Raw genomic sequence first — 20,528 nt, 5'->3', positions numbered from 1 at the left:
TACCTGTGTCTGGTTGTAACCCTTTTCCAGCATACAGAGAGAACTCTGTTTCCCATTGTACTTGCTGCTCCTGCAAGTAAGCAAGGCCTTGTGACTAGTTCTAGTGAACAATGGACTGATACCACTTCTAGCCAAGACACTGAAGAATCAGTGAGCCAACCTAGTACTCTTTCTCCTCCTTCAGATAAACTGTGAGGTGACATTATTGATGATAACACCACAACACAAAATCAATGTGGTCACCTGGCCTGTGTTGGTTTGTGCATGAGAGAGACACAAACTTCCATTGTATTTTGTGACTGAGCTGTAAAGTTTTACCCTTTGCCGCATCATGGCTTAACTTTTTACATTAGTATCATTAGTGGTTTAAATGGTTAAGAAGTGATAAATCTATAAGCATATTTACAAATATTACAAACAGACACAAAGTAAGAATTGGAATGTAAAGAAAAACATGCCAGAACTCTAGACAAGAAGTTCTAATATCAGGAAGATGTCAGCCCTTCATATGTCAATTTATATATTTAATCCCAATAAAAGTACAAACAGTGTTTCTTCCTGAAACTAAACAAATGTAACTTAATCCCTGGAACTAAATTTTATAAAATATAAGTAGGAAATGGGTGAAGAAGAAAAAGAGCCAGTGTTGAGGAATGGCTCTATAATGAAAATACAAAGCCTCAATATTTGAAACAGTAGGGTTTACGAGAAAATGGACGAATAAGAACCAGAAAGCGAAAAACAAATATAAATATGCATGAGAATCTAATATATGATAAAGGCATATTTTCAAGTCAATGTTTTAAAGATGGACTTTTCAAAGGATTGATTAGCATAACTAATAACTACTTTGAGAAATAGAACTGAACCCATATTTCAAGCCATTTTATAATGGACTATAAAATTTATAAGGGACCATTCATAAAAGCCAACTGTTGGCCTCTGCCTGCTTTCTCAGGTGACCAACAATAACCCCTCATTCTCAAGAGATTGCACAAGAAAGTCCCTTGAAACTTTGCCCACTGTAACACTTCTGGAAGTGTCTTTGTCTAACGTTTATTGCCCAAGTGAGAGGAGAATTAAAATATTACATAACCAGAACAAAGAGTCAAAATCAAGACATTTGAGTTGCAAAACAAACCTTCAAAGACTATGATTGAGACATAACTTCAGAGACAAAACTTTTTTGAGACCCTGATGTTGAACGTGGAGGACTGACTTAGCCAAGAAAAAGAAGGAGCACAGCATGTTGTAAACATGACGAGTCACCACACAGAGAGGACACAATCACCACTTACCTAATGAAAAAGCCTAGAGAGAACTCAGAGAGGGGGGTTGGGGAAATTGATGATGGGCCACATGAATCAGAATGGTGTGTGTGACTTGGTACCTGGAGAGAAGAGTGGAGAAAGATGGAGATCCTAGCCGGAGACACCATGGGGTAAAAGACCATAAGGAAGAAAAAGTTGTGGAGAAACTCACCATGGAGAAGACCCCTGGCTCACCGCATTGCATCAATGCTGCTTAATGGTGTGGGGCAAGGTGCAGAATTTTGAATTGACTATCTATCTATAAGAGACTGGACTTTAATCTAGAAGATACAAGGAATAACTTTCAATTGGTTTGATCAGTTATCTGCCACTACTAGAAATGGGGGCTTCACAGCTAAGATGATTCAATTCTAGTGAAAATAAAGTGCTATTTTTGCACATGGTTCTATGGCCCAATTATGGCTGCATGAGAGGGGGTTGTGCTGTGGTAAAATGATGATCAGTGGCAAAGATGAAGTTTCTAGATGAGAATGAGGTTTTTGAGCACAAATCTCCATGGACAAAAATATGGACAGACAGAGAGCCCACCCACCAGTGCTCAAACCATGGTGCCTTCATGTCCATAAACATAACAGAAGACATAACAAGGATCTGGAATACCAGCTCATGGAGAAAATTCAATAATTGCTGACTAAATGGGAAAGACATAAGGAAGAACATCTACTATTGTACTAATCAGAACCGTCCCTGGATGTTACAAGTGAAAGTCCAAAAAAAACTTGATAGCTCTGCACTCATTAATTCTGTTTCTTCAGACATCAAACCCAGGTATTCCCCCCAAATTTCCAGAAGGCCAAAATAAAATGTATGAGTATATGAGTGTACACAGATAATGGATACAAACATATGCTATACACATAGGCATTTGTGCACAAGTATGTATATGTCTATGTCTACACACATAGACATGTATATATGTTTTGTCATATATGTACATGTGTATATATCAAAATTCTATCTCCACAAAATCAGATCAGGGTAAAAATTAGAAGGATAAATTCAAGAGTCAAGATAACTCTCTTAAGAATTTCAAGATAGAAAACTGGGAAATTTTGCCCCAAAATGATTGTGCAAGACTACTCCTTCTTACCTCATAACAGAAGGTTGATTTTGCTGGAGAAGCAATTTGCCTATTTAAAAGACAACATTTTCCAACTTCCTTCAATGATAGCAGTGTCCGTGGGGATGTATGCAGAAATAGCAAAAACAGGCTTCAGAGATAATATCTTTTTGTTTCTTGCCTTTGCTTTCTTCCTTGTTGAAACTCAAATGTGATGGATGATGCAATGGCATCCCCACTGTGAGCCTGTGGAAGGAAACCAAGGGCTAAGAAGACAGGGGAGAAAGACAGAAGGAGCTGTCTTAGTATTCCAGGACTATCTGGCCATGGTACATGGATCTAAATTTATAGATTAGTTGCTATTTCAAAAAATAGCCCAACAATCTTACCTCTTTGTCCCGACCGGCAGGACACACCAACGACGGCGGCGAACCTAGGTGGGGAGGAATGAAGGGACAAGAGACACGAGGGATGACAGCAAGACAGGGGTCTGATCAAGCTGCAAACTTTTATTGTTCACACAGGGGTATTTATATGCTGGGGATGGGGAAGCTCTCTTATCAGCAGTTGCTGGATGTCTTCACAAGGTGAGATAACCTCAGGATGTTTCAGGAAGACAGATGGCCGCAGGATGTCTCAGGGAGATAGATGGCTGCAGGGTGTCTCCCAGGCAGGATGTCTCTTGTAAGTGTCAGGCTATTTGAAGGAGAATTTCCTTCTAGCCCCAGGCACCTCTTTATTTCACTGACTTAATATATAGAGTCACACATTACTTAACAACAGGGACATGTTCTGAGAAAGCCATTTTTAGGAGATTTTGTTCTCCCATGAACTTACACAAACCTAGACTGCATAGATCAGTCACTTGATATAACCTCTTTTATACCTAGGGTAAACACAAGTTGGGTGAGGCTGCTGCCAGCAAAACAGGGCGGGCTGTTTTACAAAAAAACTAGCTTATTATGAGTAGAGGAATATGCTCTAAAACAGTGATAAATCGTATAGTGTGTTAAACACATAAATCAATAGCATAGTTATTATTACCAAGTTTTACATACTGTATATAATTGTATTGATTTATTTTATACACCTGACAAAACAGTAGGTTTGTTTACACCAACCTCCAATAAACATGTGAGTAATGCTTTGTGCTATGAAGCTGTGAGGGTTATGATATCTTTAGAGAACAGGAATTTTCAGCTCCATTATCATCTATGAGACCACTGTTATATACACAGTGTATTGTTGACTGAAACATCAAGTAGTGATAACTGTATTTATGGAGAACCAACTGTGAGTAAGACCCTTCCTTGGGTACTGAGAATATAGAGCGAGTCAGGCCAACATTTTCCCTAAAGAAATTTATTGTCCAGGGGAAGAGAGATCTAAAAACCAGTAATTATGGGATATAAACAATCTAAAAAGTAATATGGCAAACTCTGAGCTTCTGTAGTTGTTGTACTTCAATATATTTCTCTTGGGTCATAATATGTCTAATTCATATAATTTTCTATTTTCTAAGAACTTGTACATACATTGAGAGTGTGTTGTCCATATTCATGACAGCATTTGAGGCTAGTTCTTGCACTGATTTTAAGAAAATACTTAGTACTATTCATGCACAAGGCATTGGCTAGGTTTAAGGAGAATACAAAAATTAACAGCCAGCCTTCATATAGCTTTGTGAGAGTCCCTAAGAGGTACAAAGCATGATGAATCCACATGGCCAACAGAGTCCTTCTTTCTTTAGAATCCCTGGTTGACAGAGAGACTTTAAAAAAGTACAGCAAAATGATAAGTGTTACGAAGACCAGTTAATAAATGTAGAAAGAGTACTAAACCATAAATTTGGTGTGTTTCAATTCAATCATAGCTTTAGGCAAGATTCATAAATGGATTTTAAAATTATTAATTGAAAACTCAAAAGAGTTTTCACACAAAGACCTGCACACTGCTTATAGCAGCTTTATTCACAGTTGCCAAAACTAGCAAGTAGATGAAAAGATAAATAAGTTATAGAGCACCAAGACAATGGAATATTATATAGGGATAAAAGAAAATGAGTTCTTAAGCCACGGCAAGACTTCAAGAACCTTTAATGCATGTTACTAAAAGAAAGAAGCCAATCTGAAAGGCTACATACTGTATGATTCAAATCATACAACATTCTGAAAGGCAAAATACAGAGAAGGTATTTCCCAGGGCAAGGGTGAGAAAGGGGATGAACAGGAAAAACGTAGAAATTTTTAGATCAGAGGTAAGTCTGTATGATACATGTCAAAATCCATAGAACCTATAACACTAAGAATGAACCCTCATGTAAGTTGTGGACTTTGAATTATAATGATACAGCCATGTAGGTTTATCAGTTATAACAAAGGTATTACTCTGGCTTATAATGTTTGGTGGTGGGAAAGTTGGGGACACTGGGGAGTACTGGGGATCTCTGTGCCATCTGCTCCATTTCTCTGTGATCTTAAAACAGCTCTACAACAATAGTCCATAGCTTTAAAAATTTACTAAGTGAAACATTTTGGGGAGCAAGATAGTCACCTGGTGCCCAAGTACCATCCCATAGACTTCTAATAATCAGAAGAGGAAAATAAGTCTTTAGGCTAGAGAAAGCTTATGGCTGCTGTTCTCTTCCAGCATCACTGGACACTATGATGTGCTGGTGGTGGGTTCAAAATTATATATGACATTTTGCTGAGAGCCATTGCTAAGTAGGAATGACGCATGGCAATTTCCTTGTCAGCCTACCCAGTGTTGCTTAGAGGGAGGACTCTCCATTGTGGAAATGGGCTTGCCTTGGACCCAGGTCATTTGCAGTGACATTGCATGAATGTTTGAGAAAGGTGACCCTGCTCAAGGACCAGGGTGGATCTGGGTTTAGGGAGGATCCTGCTGGGAATAGGGAGTATCCTGCTGCCTCAGGCACCCGCTCCTTGGATTTAGGGCCTTGGGTTTAGGGCAGTTCCAGGTTTAAGGTGGACTCTGCTGGGAATAGGGCGTATCCTGCTGCCTCAGGCGCCCGCCCGCTCCTTGAGTTCCCGTTGAGTTCTCGCGGGATTCAGAGAGTATTTTGGGATGCAGAGCCCGGTGGAGGTGTGGAATTTTTCCCAGAACGTGCGTGTAGAGTGCCGGTGAGAGGTCGGGAATAAAGAGTTGCTGTTTGAATCTACAAGGCGGTGTGGTGGCCCGGTGATTTTGTGCCCAGCCAGACTGCGGCAACATTTTCTTGCTGAAAATGTTTAGTCTAAATATAATCAAGCTTCTAAATCTAACTTGAAGTTTCTAAAAGATACAGGGAATGGAAATCCAACTAAATGACACTATGAGAAAAAAAAACAATAGAAAACAAGGAACATTCTGTATGATACCTGGTGTGGACTCTTCTAAGAGTTAATGATACTTAAAGAAACAATTTTTTAAAGTTGGGATAGAGATATTATAGACAAAAAGATACTAAGAGGATACCATAACCAAGTACAATGCATAAATTTTGACTAGGTCTTTGGGTAAAATAGGGAAATTTGAATAAAGATTAACATTAGATAATAGTATGGAATTAATGTTAATTTAATTAGATCTAGCAATTTTACTGGGGTTGTACAGAAGAACTTCCATTTTAAGAGATGAGTGCTGAACACTTGCAGTACAATATCATGATATCTGCAACTGAAGTTCAAATGTTTCGGCCAGAGATAAAGGAAAGTAAAGAAAGCAAATATGGTAAAATATTAGGTACAATTATTTGATTAAAGTGTAGGTCCTTGGGACATTTATGTATCTTTTCCTCAGGTTTTCTGTGTGCGGGAAATTTTCCAAAATAAAAATTGGGTGAAAATAATGTATCTTGACTAGTAAATTGTTTCTATGAGCCATCACTTGTATTTCGCATTTTCTTAACTAAACTAAGGAAGTGTTTGTGTTCCCCATGTAGAAATCAAGATTTCAGGATACCTGTGAGAGGGCATATGAGAGTGACAGTGTTCCCGCCATAAATTACATTTTCACATGAAACACCTCTATTTAGACACTTTGGAAGTTGAAAACACAAAATGTATGGAGTACATTTTTTTTGCACCATTACAAACACAGGTGAAGCCCAGGCAAATTCTCATGGTGAACACGCCTCATCTGGCATCCAGACAGATATCAAAAGGTGTGGGAGGCCAAGTCAAACGGAAAGTACTTAAGAGACGACCGGTAGCTGCAGACATGAGCTGTGTTTGCTTCAGCCTTAGTAAGGACGCCTGTGTCATCTGAGAGCAACATTTGTGTAGGTAAGATTACATTCTTTGGTCCTTCATAAGAATATACTAGGTGGGTGTGTAGAACCAATCTGTGCCCCTGTTTAGAATTTATACTAATGATTTAGTGTAAATCTTTTTATACTGTTTTGTATATAAATTCTAAACAGGGGCATGAATTGGTTCTATTGTTATATCCAATGTCTCCTTGTTCTTGTTTTCTGATTGTTTTTTGGTTGTCTTTTACGGCTTTTGTCAGGTTAAGAGGAATGTTGGATGAGAGAACAAGAGCAGTTGAGGAATGGTGCTTGCTTATACCCATGTACCACCAGGAGAGCACCTCTATTTGGCTTTGTATTTGTACCAGGGTGCATACAAACAAGTGCCTATATTTGGTCTCTCAGCAGGTTCCTACAATTACTAATAGCTAACATGGAGAATAAGACTTGGATTAACTCCCATGAAAACGTCTCTCCCAACACTTCTTAACAGTTTCATAGTTGAGGCACAATCCTGAATCCCAGTGAAAAACTCGCCACGCCTTGGTGTTGAATATCTTTATGGATGATTACTGCAAATTCAATGACAGTATCAAAGAGTCTCTTGTGCAAGTGATACAAGCTAATGTTTGCCCAGAATTTTGGAATTTACAAAACACTTTTTTTACATTTGTTATTTCACTCTGTGTGGCATTCCTGGGAGATGGATATGGTACTCACTTCACAGATAGATATATATGTGTATACACACACACACACACACACACACACGGCTTAGAAGGGCAATATGTGCCCAAATTGCTCTACTAGTAGGTTGCAGAGCCAGCCGTTGAGTTCATGCCTCCAAAGTTGAATCCTGCTCATTGCAGGTATCCAGTTACAACACTTGTGTAGAAATGGTACTGATCTTTACTCCATTCTCAGCCAATCCTTTAACCCAAAGCACACAGTACATGCCTGAAAAAAAAAAAAAAAACATGAAAGAAGATCCTGTGATTCAAAGCCCAGTGTACTAAAAGTTACTTAGGAAAGTTACATGTGTAATGGTCAAAGGATGAACAGTTGTGAAATTCTCCAGTCTGGGCTCCAGTCCCACTTCTACTTAGGAATGGTGCAATCCTTGGCGAGTTCCATCCCCAAGTGAGTCTCTCTCTTGCCCCACAGGGCTATTTTAAGGATTGAATAAAATAAGGCAAAGACAGACACACACACATAGTGTCATTTATTACTTGGTAAATATTTGCTTATCATTATGCTTCAAGATTTTTTTTTCTGTCTTTCTGGTCACCCCAATTGCCCAAGCCTTCATCTGAAAGCAATCATCTTTTCTGGCCAGCATTTTCTATATCACATGTACTTTTATCCTTTGTTTCAAAATTGAGTGCTTTCAGTGGTCTGAAAAAAGAATGTACTCCCTTCGTTCAGTGACCATTTAAACAATGAATGACTGGGAAAATGTCAAAACTCCTGTCCTCTTTAGCTGGTGCGGTGGCACAAGCCTATAATCCCAGTGGCTAGGGAAGATGAGGCAGGAGGATCCAGAGTTTAAAGCCAGCCTCAGCAACATAGTGAGACCGTAAGCAACTAAGTGCCCTGGATTCAATCCTAGGTACAAAAAAAAAAAAACCTCTTGTCCTCCAGGTGATTCACAAGCATAACAAAATACTGCTGAAACTTAACAATTTAACAACCTTCATAACAAGGTACATGAATATCTTTCAAGATAAAGCACATCATCTACCTTGATAATAAACTGTACCATAAAGAAAAGATAGGAGAAAAAAATTCCAATTTTCATGTGTTCTTCACATAAAAAGACTCATACTGCCTTCTCCACCATACCTTTATTTATGTTAAGTAGATGATAAGATATGGTTTCCTCTCATCAGTGAAATACACTATAGGTTGCTTCAGGATTATTTATGCTTGAGACAGAGAAGTCTGTATAAGCTTGGAGAAGGCAGTGAATTTTCTATCACTTGATCTCTCTCTCCATTGGAAATGTGTAATCTGCATTAATTTAGCAAACATTAAGGTTAGTGGAAGTTCCTAAAATTTCCCCACAATAATATCTTTAAGAATATAGTTAATATTCGTAGTAAACCCAAATGTGTAAATAAAAGAGATTTGTAATACCTTTTTCTTTCTCACTTGAAGGTAGTCTTCTAGATAAATCTCAAATACTATGCTCTCTGCCACTTTTTCTTTACTGCGCTGTTTAGAATCAGACTCGATGTCATAGAACCCCTGGACAAAAAGCCCTTTGTTGAGACCATACCTTATACCACTTACCCATGCTGTAGCCCTGAGTTTACTTGACAGTCTCTCAGACTCTGTCTTCCTCAAGGGCAAGGACTATAACTTAGCATCTTGAAAACTCAACATCAAATGTTTTAAACCTAACTTGTGGGGATTTTTCCTTCACTTCTGAAACTCACATAATTATTTGCAGAGATGCCTTAGAAACAATGCTTGTTTCCTCTTATCTAAGTGGAAATTTCTGGCAGGTCAGGGCTCACAGCAAGATGATATAACAACCTGGGTCTCTTGGCATCCTCAGGCCCCAGAGATAACTCAGAGTTAATCCCTGACCGACTTAAAATGAAGTAGAAGTTGTACAAAAAGATTTCTTTTTTACAAACCTGATTTTTGTTGAGGTTGGGGGGAGGCCATGTGCTAACCTGTTTAGTTTCTTAGTGACAGCTCTCTCAACTGTAAAGCAGGGCAGCCCCTGTGACAGTTAAATGACAGAGCATGCTGAGTGCTTAGAATTTGCCTGATATATGGAAAGAGTTCCATAGTAGTGATAGCCATGGTCTTTTGACCATTATTATTATTATCGTCATGGTGGTGGTGATTTCCTCAAATGGCTCTGGTTTGTTTGAATAAGGATTTTGTTCATGCCTGTGCCTAATTTCTATAAAAGGACGGTGTAAGGAGCGAATATAACAGATTATGATTACCAAACAAGGAAGTGTCACAAAATATAAAAAATCCTCTTTAAAAAAAAAAGTGGCTCTGGGAAAAGGACACATTAGCTCCAAGAAAAGCCTAGTCTAATGGTAAAGACCTGGACTACAATTCAGGAGACCTTGGTCCTAGATCCCCATATTGCCTGTTTTATTAGTTAGCTGTGTATACATGAATAAAGTTGCCCAATATTTGTTGTTGCAATGTCCTCACTATAAAATTGCAATACTTATAATTATTATTGTGGGCTGTCTCTCACAAAGAGGTATTATGGTGAGCAAATAAAAACGGGTAATGGTTTTATTTGCATTATAATATTACTTATATATGTTATCAATGCCCAATGAAAAACAAATCTCTGTTAGACGTAAGATCATCAACTGTGTTCATATAATAGAAAAATGCCTGGAGTATTGGTTTACTTGTCCCAAAGTATTGGTTTACTTGTCCCATAAGTCTAGATGAGTCAAGACACAAAGATGTTATGTCCCTAACTATAAACCTGCCCTAGCAATCTGTGGCCCACCTATCCATCAAATTATATTATGTGTAAAGTACCCTAAAAATCTGGAAGTTTCTTGTTAACATAAAATAATCTCATAATGATTGCTTATATAACAAAAATTCAACGATTTTGGCAACTGATGCTAAAACAACAGGTCAAAAGTATGGTGGTCAAAGGTAAATTCCCTTGCTCTGATTAATTCATATGCACTGCAGTTGCTGTAATGTCATGAATTTATCAACTCCCTTTTTCCTTATCAGGACATCATTTTCTTCAGTCATTCAACATGAGTACGATGGTAGACACCGCCATTTTTCTGGGGAAATTTCTGTATTACTTTTTAGAATCTGTAGCTTTCAAGATAATTCCCAGGAAAAAAAAGGATGTTGCTGGTGAGATTGTACTTATAACAGGAGCTGGAAGTGGACTTGGGAGGCTCTTAGCCCTACATTTTGCCCGCACTGGGGCCATTTTAGTTCTCTGGGACATTAATCAAGAGAGCAATATGGAAACATGTAGACTGGCCAAAGAAAAGGGTGGTGTGAAAGTCTTTGCCTATAAGTGTGACTGTAGCAACAGGCAAGAGGTCTACAGCGTCGCTGATCAGGTAAGCTGACCGATGTTCTTTGCTTTGATGCTCAAGAATATTGCATCTACTGTGCACTTTTTACAAAGACAGGACGAAAGTCATTTGTCATACGCTTCCCCCCACATTCTATATGTGTCTCCAACTTGCTTCTGCATGTCAGAAGTCTGGCTGTATGACCTCCAAAAATAAGCAGAGCATACAAAACTGCAAGTGGAAACTTGAGCAGCCTTCAGAGCCCAATGTTGCCAGACTGCTTTTTTCAGTGACTCACTATCAGGAGTTTGTAGAAACCGTGCATACTCCTGGCTTGCTACTCGTTGCTTGTGCAATATTTACAAAGTTATTCTCCCTTTCTACGTCCTTGTTTCTTTATCTGTAAAACAAAAGGACTGAACCAGATGAAATTCAAGATTATGTCCAGTTTTAACTTTCTATGTTTTATGATTCTAATGCCACTTAGATTCCATTCCATCATGTGATGATTCCATTATCATCAAGTTCTGAAAATATATATAACATGGAACATAAGGTAAAAGCATTTAGCATACTGGTAGACCAAGTTTCCTGTTAGACATAACCTATTGACATTTGTTCTAACTTCTTACTGAATATTAATAAATAATAATAGCTAAGATTAATTATATAGTTATATAGTACTTTTAAAACAATGGTATTGTTTTCCTGAGTGTTTTAACCATGAGATAAGGTGTTAGGCAACTGATGCAAATCAAGAGAGAGGAACAGGATAGAGTTCTACAGTTTTGTTAAACTCACAGTTCCCTGGGGAAAACAGCACAGCATACAGAACCACTGGATTGGCGGGGGTGTGGGTTATGAGACAGAGGGAGAGTGGGGACTACAGGCATATGCCTTTATTGTGGTTTCCAGGGGAAAGAACAGGCAATGCAGGGTGAACAGGTTTAAGATTGGCTAATTTTAATAATTTCAAGAGGCTCTAAGGCATAGGAGTTATCCTGATTTTCTGGTTGCTGGCCCTGGGATGATTGGGGTATGTATATAATCTCCCAGAGTTTGAGACTCCAATAAAGGGAAGTGATGAATATGTGGACTTAATTGCCTGCTCTTGAAGGAAAACCAATCAGCCTCTAGCCAAGGCCACAAAACTGGGTTAAGACAGCGCCAAAAAACCATAAACTAGCAAAATAAAACAAATAGCAGCCGCACTAAATTCATTACAAATAGCAATTTATGCACATAATAACTCAATCAGCACATTGCAACCTACTTAGGTACATATCATGATTATCATCACATTAACAAATGAGGAAGCTTCAAGGGACTGAGTGACTATGCAGCATCCCAAGAGTATAAAATTAGCTACTGGCAGAGCCAACGGTGTAACTCAGGCAGTACAGAGCTAAAGTGCACACAATTTGATAAGAGAATCCCCAAGGGATTATCCTTCCCTTTGGCAATCTAAGTCCCACTTTGTAATTCATTTATCAATTCATTCAATGAGATTTATCAAATCATTTTATGTGCATGTAAAAATATGGTATAATGAATTCCATTATTATCTGTAATTATAATTTACCAATACAAATTCTTTAAAAATGGTGAAACTTAAAAAATAATGAAATCACTACTCTGTGACATTGACCTTCTGAAGCCCCCTTCATTCTTCACTTTCTATTACTTTCTTCTTTTTGAGGGGGGGGTCCCACATGAAGTTGTTCTTCATAACTCATTTCCAGCTAGTAAAAATAAGTGTGTTATTGCTCCCTATATGTATTTTACAATGGAGCAAGAAAAATCGAAGTCAGTCCTCGTTTTACAAAAAGGGAAAGAAATGTGACAGTAAAAGTTCCCATATAAACATCCTTGGGGTGAGCTCAAGGATAAAGTCTGCTTGGCACGGACTCCCTTCCCAATACCATGTACTAGCCAGACTAAAAGCCTTGAAAAAATCTTTCCTCCTGAATCATATCCTACATAATCTTCACAATGAATAGATACTACTACTACTTTCTCCATTTGACCAGTGATGAAATAGAGGCAAAGAGAGTTTAAGGTTTAAGGTTTCCAGGGGAAAGAACAGGCAATGCAGGGTGAACAGGTTTAATCTCCTTATGACCTAGTTTATGACCTAAACTAGGTCATAAGGAGATAAGTGACAAAGCTGAAGTGTGACCCCATCCTCCTAACATCAAGGCCCATGTTGTATCCCCTCCAGGTAATCAACAAATACATGAGAAAACAACAACCCCCTCATAATCTTTTCCTGATTCTCAAAAGTATGATAACCTCCACCCTCTCTGTCTCCCAACAAACCTTTCTTTTCTTGATATCTAGTAGAAAATCCACCTAAAGCCTTTAATCAAAAATTATTTGTCATCATTGGAACATATCTGAAATTTTTCTTTTTTCACGTGATCCTATAAATAGCATTTTTCTAAGTCAACTACTTATCAATTACTTATCAACTCCCAATGCTAAGTATTAAATGTTAAGTATTAAACTTTACCTGCAACAGTTGCAACAAACTGCATGCATTACCCAAATCCTTGAAATTTGTGGGAGACTTAAAAAACAATGACAGGAGCCAGGCATGGTGGCACACCCTTGTCATCCCTGTAGCATGGGTGGCTGAGTTTCAAGGCCAGCCTCAGCAACTTACCAAGGCCCTAAGCAACTTAGCAAGACCCTGTCTCAAAATAAAATATTCTTTAAAAAATCAATCACAGGATTCTTAAGTGGCATAGAAATTAACACTTCAAAATTAGATTGAGCTATCCTCCTTGTCTCCAACATAGGAAAACAATATACAAATAAATTGCTTCGGTTAAAACAATCAGCTTCACAATTTATTCCCAGATTTCAGGTCTAATCATTAATATTCATTTTGTACATGCATGAGGTTTATAATTTTGGCTATTTAAAAAGTAATAATTTTGCTATTTAAAGAGTAATAATTTAAAGTAAATATTTAAAGAGTAATATTTGGCTATTTAAAGAGTAATAATTTTGGCTATTTAAAGAGTAATAAATTTGGGTGAAAACAACTTCTATGTGTAAATCGAAATTGGATGTGAATCTTTGTTACTCTCAAAAGCTGTGAATCACTTGACATGAACCTTAATTTCTCAGAACCTCTGTTTCCTCATCCATAAGCCAGGATAATAATGCCTTCCTCAACTGCCTCTCAGAATACAGGGAAAATTAAATCCCCTGATCTAAGTAAAATTCCTCTGGTGCCCCTAAGACTCAGGGCTTTAATTCAGATTGGATAACAGTGACCACTATGTCTTTCTTAAATTTTAATTAATTTATTTATTTGGGAATTGTTTTTTTTGTGCCAGAGATTCTCTCTCTTTGTCTCTTGACAACTTGGACACCCTTCTCATTGGTCTAGGATTGAGCTTTTATGCACACTGATTCATTCACCAAGCCAATAGGATGGCCTTCTTTAAAAGTTACCCTCTTGGGGATGTTTTCCTTAGTCCTACCTCTCTCCAAAGCAGAAGAGCCAGACCAACATCATTTCAGCAATATTAACTTTCCTTTTCATAGCTTGCTCCACTCAATGACATCAGCAGCAATAGTTACCTTATCTCTCCAAAGCATATTATGTAACAAATAGCAGCAGTGCCTGGACCCCTTAGAAAATAACGTCAGGGCAGGAAATGTTGCTTCATTGAAAATAAAGGAACAGTTTGTCATATCTGCCATAATATTCAATTCAGAAGGAAAAAAAGGCTTCAGAGTGTTTAAACATGCTTCATGTTTTGCCCCAGATCAGCTTTAGTAATGTCACCTACGAAGTCATAATTTCAGAAAAAAATGATGAGACAAAAACAGTTCCCCCAGTGTTTCCTGGAGCATGCTTTTCTCCAAGTGGGGCTTGTGGTGCATTGTGAATTAAGCCAGCAGGGAAAATGGGGTCTCCAGGAGAGGAGGCTTGAGAATGCAAGAGGCACAATGGCAGCAGCCCAACTGTGGACCTGGGGAAAGTATCAGTAACAGATTATTAAGTAGACTTAAGTCAGTTCTTTGCAGAAAAGTGCACAGTATCACAGAAGTCCATGGATACTGGATCAAACACATCCATGTTTGGGATGTCTTCATTCCAAGCACTGGTCAGGCCTTAGGAGGATGTGATGTGCTCCTGCACCTGCTCATAGAGGGATGGAGGAAAATGACACACACAGAAGCAATCATCAGACATCAGCCAAGCTGAGGGGAAAAAAAAACTAATAAAAATCAGGGTTCTTTAAATAAAATTGTCAAATTAAAATATGCTTTTTTTAAAAATATGATCAATCATAAAATTACTTTAAAATTGCTGAATTTCTTTATATAAGATAAAAATAAATATCTAGTTTTAAGGAAACCACAGCCATGCATTGCTTAACCACAGGAGTATATCTTGGGAAATGCAATGTTAGGTGATTCCATCACTGTGCAATTATCAATGAGAGTATATTTACACAAACTAGAAGAGTTACTGCATCACTAGACAATATGATCTTGGGACCACCATTTTGTATATGGTCCATCATTGTCTGAAATGTCATTATGTGGTGTGCATGACTACTCACAAATAAAATGAAGAAAAATATTTTCGGGGGGAATAAATATCAAAATGACCTTTACCACTTCAATTGATTTAATGTTTGTCTTGCTTCTGGCCAGGTTAAAAAAGAAGTTGGTGATGTGACCATTCTCATTAACAATGCAGGCATTGTAACAGGGAAGCCCTTTCTGGATATTCCAGATCACATGATGGAAAGATCATTTTATGTCAATGCCATCTCTCATTTCTGGGTAATTCTCCCCCCTCCCCCTTTTAATTTGCTTTTACGTGGTAAGTATGCATTTCTATAAACAACTGTTCATACATTTGTCTGTGAATATACCATTTAGGAGCTTTCCCCTGATAGACCGGTGGGGGTCTCATCCTTAACAAATTTGACCCTGTTGCATTTAACTTGATTTTTCCTGGTCTTGCCCTATTTCAAATTCTCAGGGAAATTCCCTTCTCTCCACCCTCTCCAGTATGATCTCAAGACTGATTAGGTTGTTCAGAAATCTTCCTATCCTAATGCATATTGAAATGTGCATAGACATAATTTGTCCATAAGTGAAAGAAGAGCTCATGAAAGGAGAAGAGGAATGTTTTTTAGAGTGGTGGTTTAGGTACATGGAAGACTGTTTATGAGAACAAAGGTAATGAAGGCAAGAGGAATAACATTTATTGTGCACTTACTCTATACCAAGCACCATTCTAAATTCTTTAATTTCATGTTCGGCCATGACACCATTTTCATTCTCACTTTACAAATAAGGAAACTGAGGCCCAAAGAGTTGAAATGAATTCCTCAAGTGGTAGGTGGTAGCTGAAGCTTGCCAAAGGAAGGAGTGAGAGGAAGGAAAGTTTCTTTACAGAGGGAAATTAGTGCATTGTTAACTCAGGACCATCTTCCCTGAGGCCTGGAGTAACTGGACAGCACTGTCCAGAAGCACTGTCTTTGACAATGGAAGTGTTCTTCATCTTCCCAATTGGGTGACCACTCATCACCTATGGCTACTGAGCACTTGAAATGTGATTGATGGAAACTGAGGGACTAATCTTTTAGCTCTTTGTCATTTAATTCATGTAAATGCATATTTAAGTAGACACGGATGCCGAGAGGCTATTTAATGCTTTGGAGAGTGCAGCCTAGAGAATAGGTAAGAGGACAAAGGTGGCTGGAATTACCAGAGGTGTTAATGCTGTGAAGGGGAAAAAAAATCCAGGAAGCAGGATTGGATGAAGAATGCAGGAGGTATGGGGGATAGAAACCAGGGCCTTAGAAGATATGAGGATTAGTGGGGAAGTCCTCTGCTCTTGAGTATAGGATTTTGGAATGGGTTTGCTTTGGGTATCTACCGGTTCCTCCCTTTTTCCACTCAACACTTTTATATACTCTTCACAGGCCTTACAACTATTTCTTTAATCTTCTTTCTTAGTCACCAGGAAGCCAATGAGAGTCCAACAACTGGTTTTTACTAATACTAATTCAGCACCAACAAAGTGCTTGACATATAAAGGGTCCCCCATAAATATTTGTGAAAATCGTTGACTTGCCTCCCTGTACCACACCATCTCAGAATTTTATTTTGGAAGAGAAAAATGCCCTGTGGTTAAATGGAGTCAGTCGATCCTAATCCATTCACATAATCTAAAAATCATCTTTGATTCTTCCCCTTTCCTGTAATACCTACATCTTTTGCTGTTCCTGCAAAATGTACTCAAGTGAACTTCTCTCCATTCCTGCCACCTTGATTCAAGCTCTCCTTCTCCCCATCACCAACAGCTTTTCATGGCCTTTCAACTTCAATAGAGATGCCATCTAACCAATCTTCATATGAGAGTGAGGTGATCTTTTCAATGCATTCATAAAATCATTTCACTTCCTTACTAATAAACATGTTTCCAAACACACTTAGAATAACAGGTACCTGTCATGACCTGGGTGCCCTGGCAAGAGGTGGCAATATCCTCCCCTGTCTCCCATCCCTCATACTGTCTACTTTCTGCTCACTTTCTATAGTCCAAAAGTCCTAATTAAACCCCAGGGCATGTCCAATTCTGTCTCATCCGAGGGTTTTTCACAAGCCATACTTGTAAGACTGGAAGACACCACACCACATGACACAGATCACCAAAGAGGTTTCCGCTTTATTACAAAAGGCTGTGTGTTTATATAGGTCTAAGAAGAGGTAGCAGGGGCTGAGGTAGATAACAGGTCACCCGTTTATTGGCAAGCTCTTCCATATGTCAGTTCCGGAGCCCAAGAAGTTAATTCTTATTGGGGCTAAGGCTTCCCACCAGCAGGGTTTGAACATTGGCGCCGGTGGGAACGTTTCGCGCCAGTGAAAGAAACAAAGAGGGGAAAGAGGGTCGTTAGACGCCATGTTGGGGTTTTTTTCTGGGGTGCTGCTGCCGTTATATGTTTTCCCAACATTCCTCCCTTTTTGTTTTCTTAGGAAGTGGGGCGTCATTGGTCAGATCTGGCTGCTTCCGGCTGTGCGGGGACGGCGTAGGGCCTAGAAGGGGAAGTGGAGGAATGTTGGGGGGGCAGGTCTGGGGATATCATGGCAACCAGAAATAAAACCCAGTGGCTATAGACAGCTACTTCCATAGGAGTGAAGTCTATGAAAGTTCCCTGAAACCACAAGTCGTCGATTGCGTCGAACCAGTCCTGGATGGAGGAAATAGTTGGTATCAGCCACTGGTCCTGTAACAGAGACTCTAGGAAATACTGGAAGCGTTGCCTTGACATGGCGTCACCAGCACCTGAAGAAAATCAGAGCGAACAAAAACAGGATGAAGATAAAAATTAAAGCAAATGTCAGTTTTTGGCAGAAGTTCCATGACGGGGGACTGACAGAGAAGAGGCCAAGGGCCATGAGGAGGCTTAAAAGGACATAAAGGCTCAAGAATCCAGGATGGCAGATTAAGAGGTTCTCCGGGCTCGTTGTCTCCCGCTGTCCGATGTCCATTGCATTCCATCGCGCCTGGTAGTGAGCTTCAGCAATGAGTGAGCTGTTCTCTTGAGGATGTTGGGGGTTCATTGGTCATCAGAGGCTGGTAGTACCTAAGCAGAGGCTGGTTGAAAGTTTGGTTAGAGATCTTCCGTAATTGGCCCTGTAGGAAGCGAAGCAGACAGGGCAGGAACAGACACATCAGGAAAAGAAGACATATGGGCCCTAAAAGAGGCAACAGCCACGATTGGAAGTGGGCTAAAAAGAAGGTGGCAAATGGGTTTTGGTTTGGTGGATTTTTCAAAGAGGTAGCCAAGTCGGTGAGCTTGACTACATTAGTTTCCACAAGGCCTGATTCATTGATGTAGTAACAGCATTCTTCCCTCAAGAAAAGACAGGTTCCACCTTTTTCGGCTGTGAGTAAGTCTATAGCTCGTCGATTTTGAAGAGTAACTTGAGCCAAGGATGTGACCTGCCTTTGTAAAGATGCTAGAGATTCTGCCGTAGAAGTGAGCGCTTGTTCAAGTTTAGAACTTAAGTCCTGTACAGCCCATAAGGAGTGTCCTAGAGCTCCACCAGAAATTCCGGCTCCCGCTACAGATACAGCCAGTGAGAGACCCACCAGTATTGGAAGGAAAGCAGCCCGCTTATTCCGCACTGGGGGAGACAAGAGGGCCTGCACTTCAGCTGGGGTATAGAGAGTCAATTGCGGGACAAGCGTCACCAGTATACATGGGGTAGAGGTGTTGGTGAATAAGATAGTGATGAGAGAACCATTACACCAGAAGAATGAGCCAGGTGGTGCATAGAGGGTGAAGTTAAAGGTGATGTTAGAGTGGCAAAAATTTGAGAGGTCTGAAGCCGAGAAGTTCAAAGGAACCACTGCAAGCAAAGGTCGAGTCAGAGAGGCACATAAGTAGCAATCAGTTGGTGTGATGGCGGGGAGGGTTAGATTTAAGAAGGTTACAGTTTCAGTAAGTAGTCGTAGCCATGAATACTGTGGTGGACTCCTGACATTAGGCTCATATGGATCCTGTATGGAGTCTAACAACTGCTGTTTCGGAATGCTTTATGTCAGTAGAGATTATAGCTACTGAGGGCTGGGAGGGTTGAAGCTCTCGGGAGATGGAGATGGAGCCACAGGGGGTGGGAGAGGATATGTCACAGTAGAAGGAAGCATTTACCCTAGAGGTCCAGCGTGGATGGTTAGGGTCAGTGATAGCCAATTGATAGCCCCCCGAGATCAATCTGAAATTTCCAACGCAGGAATCCCCGATACATGCAGGTGGGTTATGAATGTTGCATGACCAGTAGGGGCACCCCCCATAGGTTTCGGGCTACCATTTGCAGTAATCCTCTGTCTGATCATATAAGAAACAAAGGTAAGGCCTAGCGGCTGTTTTTAAAAGTTCAGAATTCTGGGAGGAGGGGGAAGGAAGATAGATGCATTACATCCTGTAGGGGTACAATCAACCAAAGAAACTAGGCGAGTGTAACGAGTGTTGCCTTGGACATATGTCTCTCTGACTTTGATCTCCAAGTATAAGAGGAGGACGACGATGTCCTCTGGAGAAAGGTGGTGACTGTGAAAATACCACTTAGAAGAGTGGGAGTCATGGTGGAGTATGGGCGGTTACACGAAACAGGCGAAGCTTTAGAGGATAGTTAGGATGTGGAGAGCAGGAGTAAAGGGGAGGTCTAGGAGGTGACTCTCGAGGCTCCTCTGTGGTAGTCTTGTCATCAGCAGATGGGGCCTCCTGGCAATATGGCTTCAACCTAGAAATGTGAATCCAGGGGGTGAGACAGTTGCCAGGTAAGGAAAGTTTGGAGGCGGTGGGAGTACACAGAATGACAGGATAGGGGCCAGGATAGGGGCCTTCCCATTTGGGGGCAAGAGGCCCTTTCTCCTCCGGGGTGTTATAATAGGCTAAACTCCCAGGTGTTGAGGGAGGAGTGTTTGGAGAGGAGACTGGGTTCGGAAGAAGCCAGTCCTGATATTTCCAGAGTTCCGAGCGGAGATGAAACAAGAGAGGTAAAGACAAATCTCGGGTGAGAGGTCCTTGTGAAACGACCAGCCCAGGGGGTATAAGAGGTCTTCCATACATTATCTCAAAGGGAGACAGTAAAGATGGTTTCTTAGGGAGAGCTCTGATCCAAAGCAAAGCCAAGGGAAGGAGTTTGACCCAGTCTAAGTTTAATTCCATTGTCAATTTGGTAAGGACTTCCTTCAGAGTCTGATTTACCCTTTCCACTTTCCCTGAAGCCTGGGGGCGACATGGACAATGGAAATGTCACTTTAAGGAGAGGGCTTGAGAGACCTTTTGTGTGATCCT

General features: G+C 39.9%; 1 protein-coding gene across 1 annotated transcript in view; it reads left to right on the top strand.

Moving 5' to 3' along the window:
- Positions 1-6,557: 6,557 nt before the first annotated feature.
- LOC107142257 (short-chain dehydrogenase/reductase family 16C member 6-like) overlaps positions 6,558-20,528 on the top strand; it is a 33,389-nt gene continuing 19,418 nt past the window's right edge. Inside the window, exons 1-3 of the mRNA XM_048782842.1 lie at positions 6,558-6,677; positions 10,379-10,725; positions 15,361-15,492. Coding sequence (XP_048638799.1) covers positions 10,405-10,725; positions 15,361-15,492 — 453 coding nt within the window. The 5' untranslated portion in view covers positions 6,558-6,677; positions 10,379-10,404. The remainder of the gene's footprint in view (positions 6,678-10,378; positions 10,726-15,360; positions 15,493-20,528) is intronic.

This window comes from Marmota marmota, unplaced genomic scaffold (genome assembly GCF_001458135.2).
Source record: "Marmota marmota marmota unplaced genomic scaffold, marMar, whole genome shotgun sequence".
In the NCBI taxonomy this organism is placed as follows: domain Eukaryota; kingdom Metazoa; phylum Chordata; class Mammalia; order Rodentia; family Sciuridae; genus Marmota; species Marmota marmota.
This window is presented reverse-complemented; position numbering and strand designations above follow the sequence as displayed.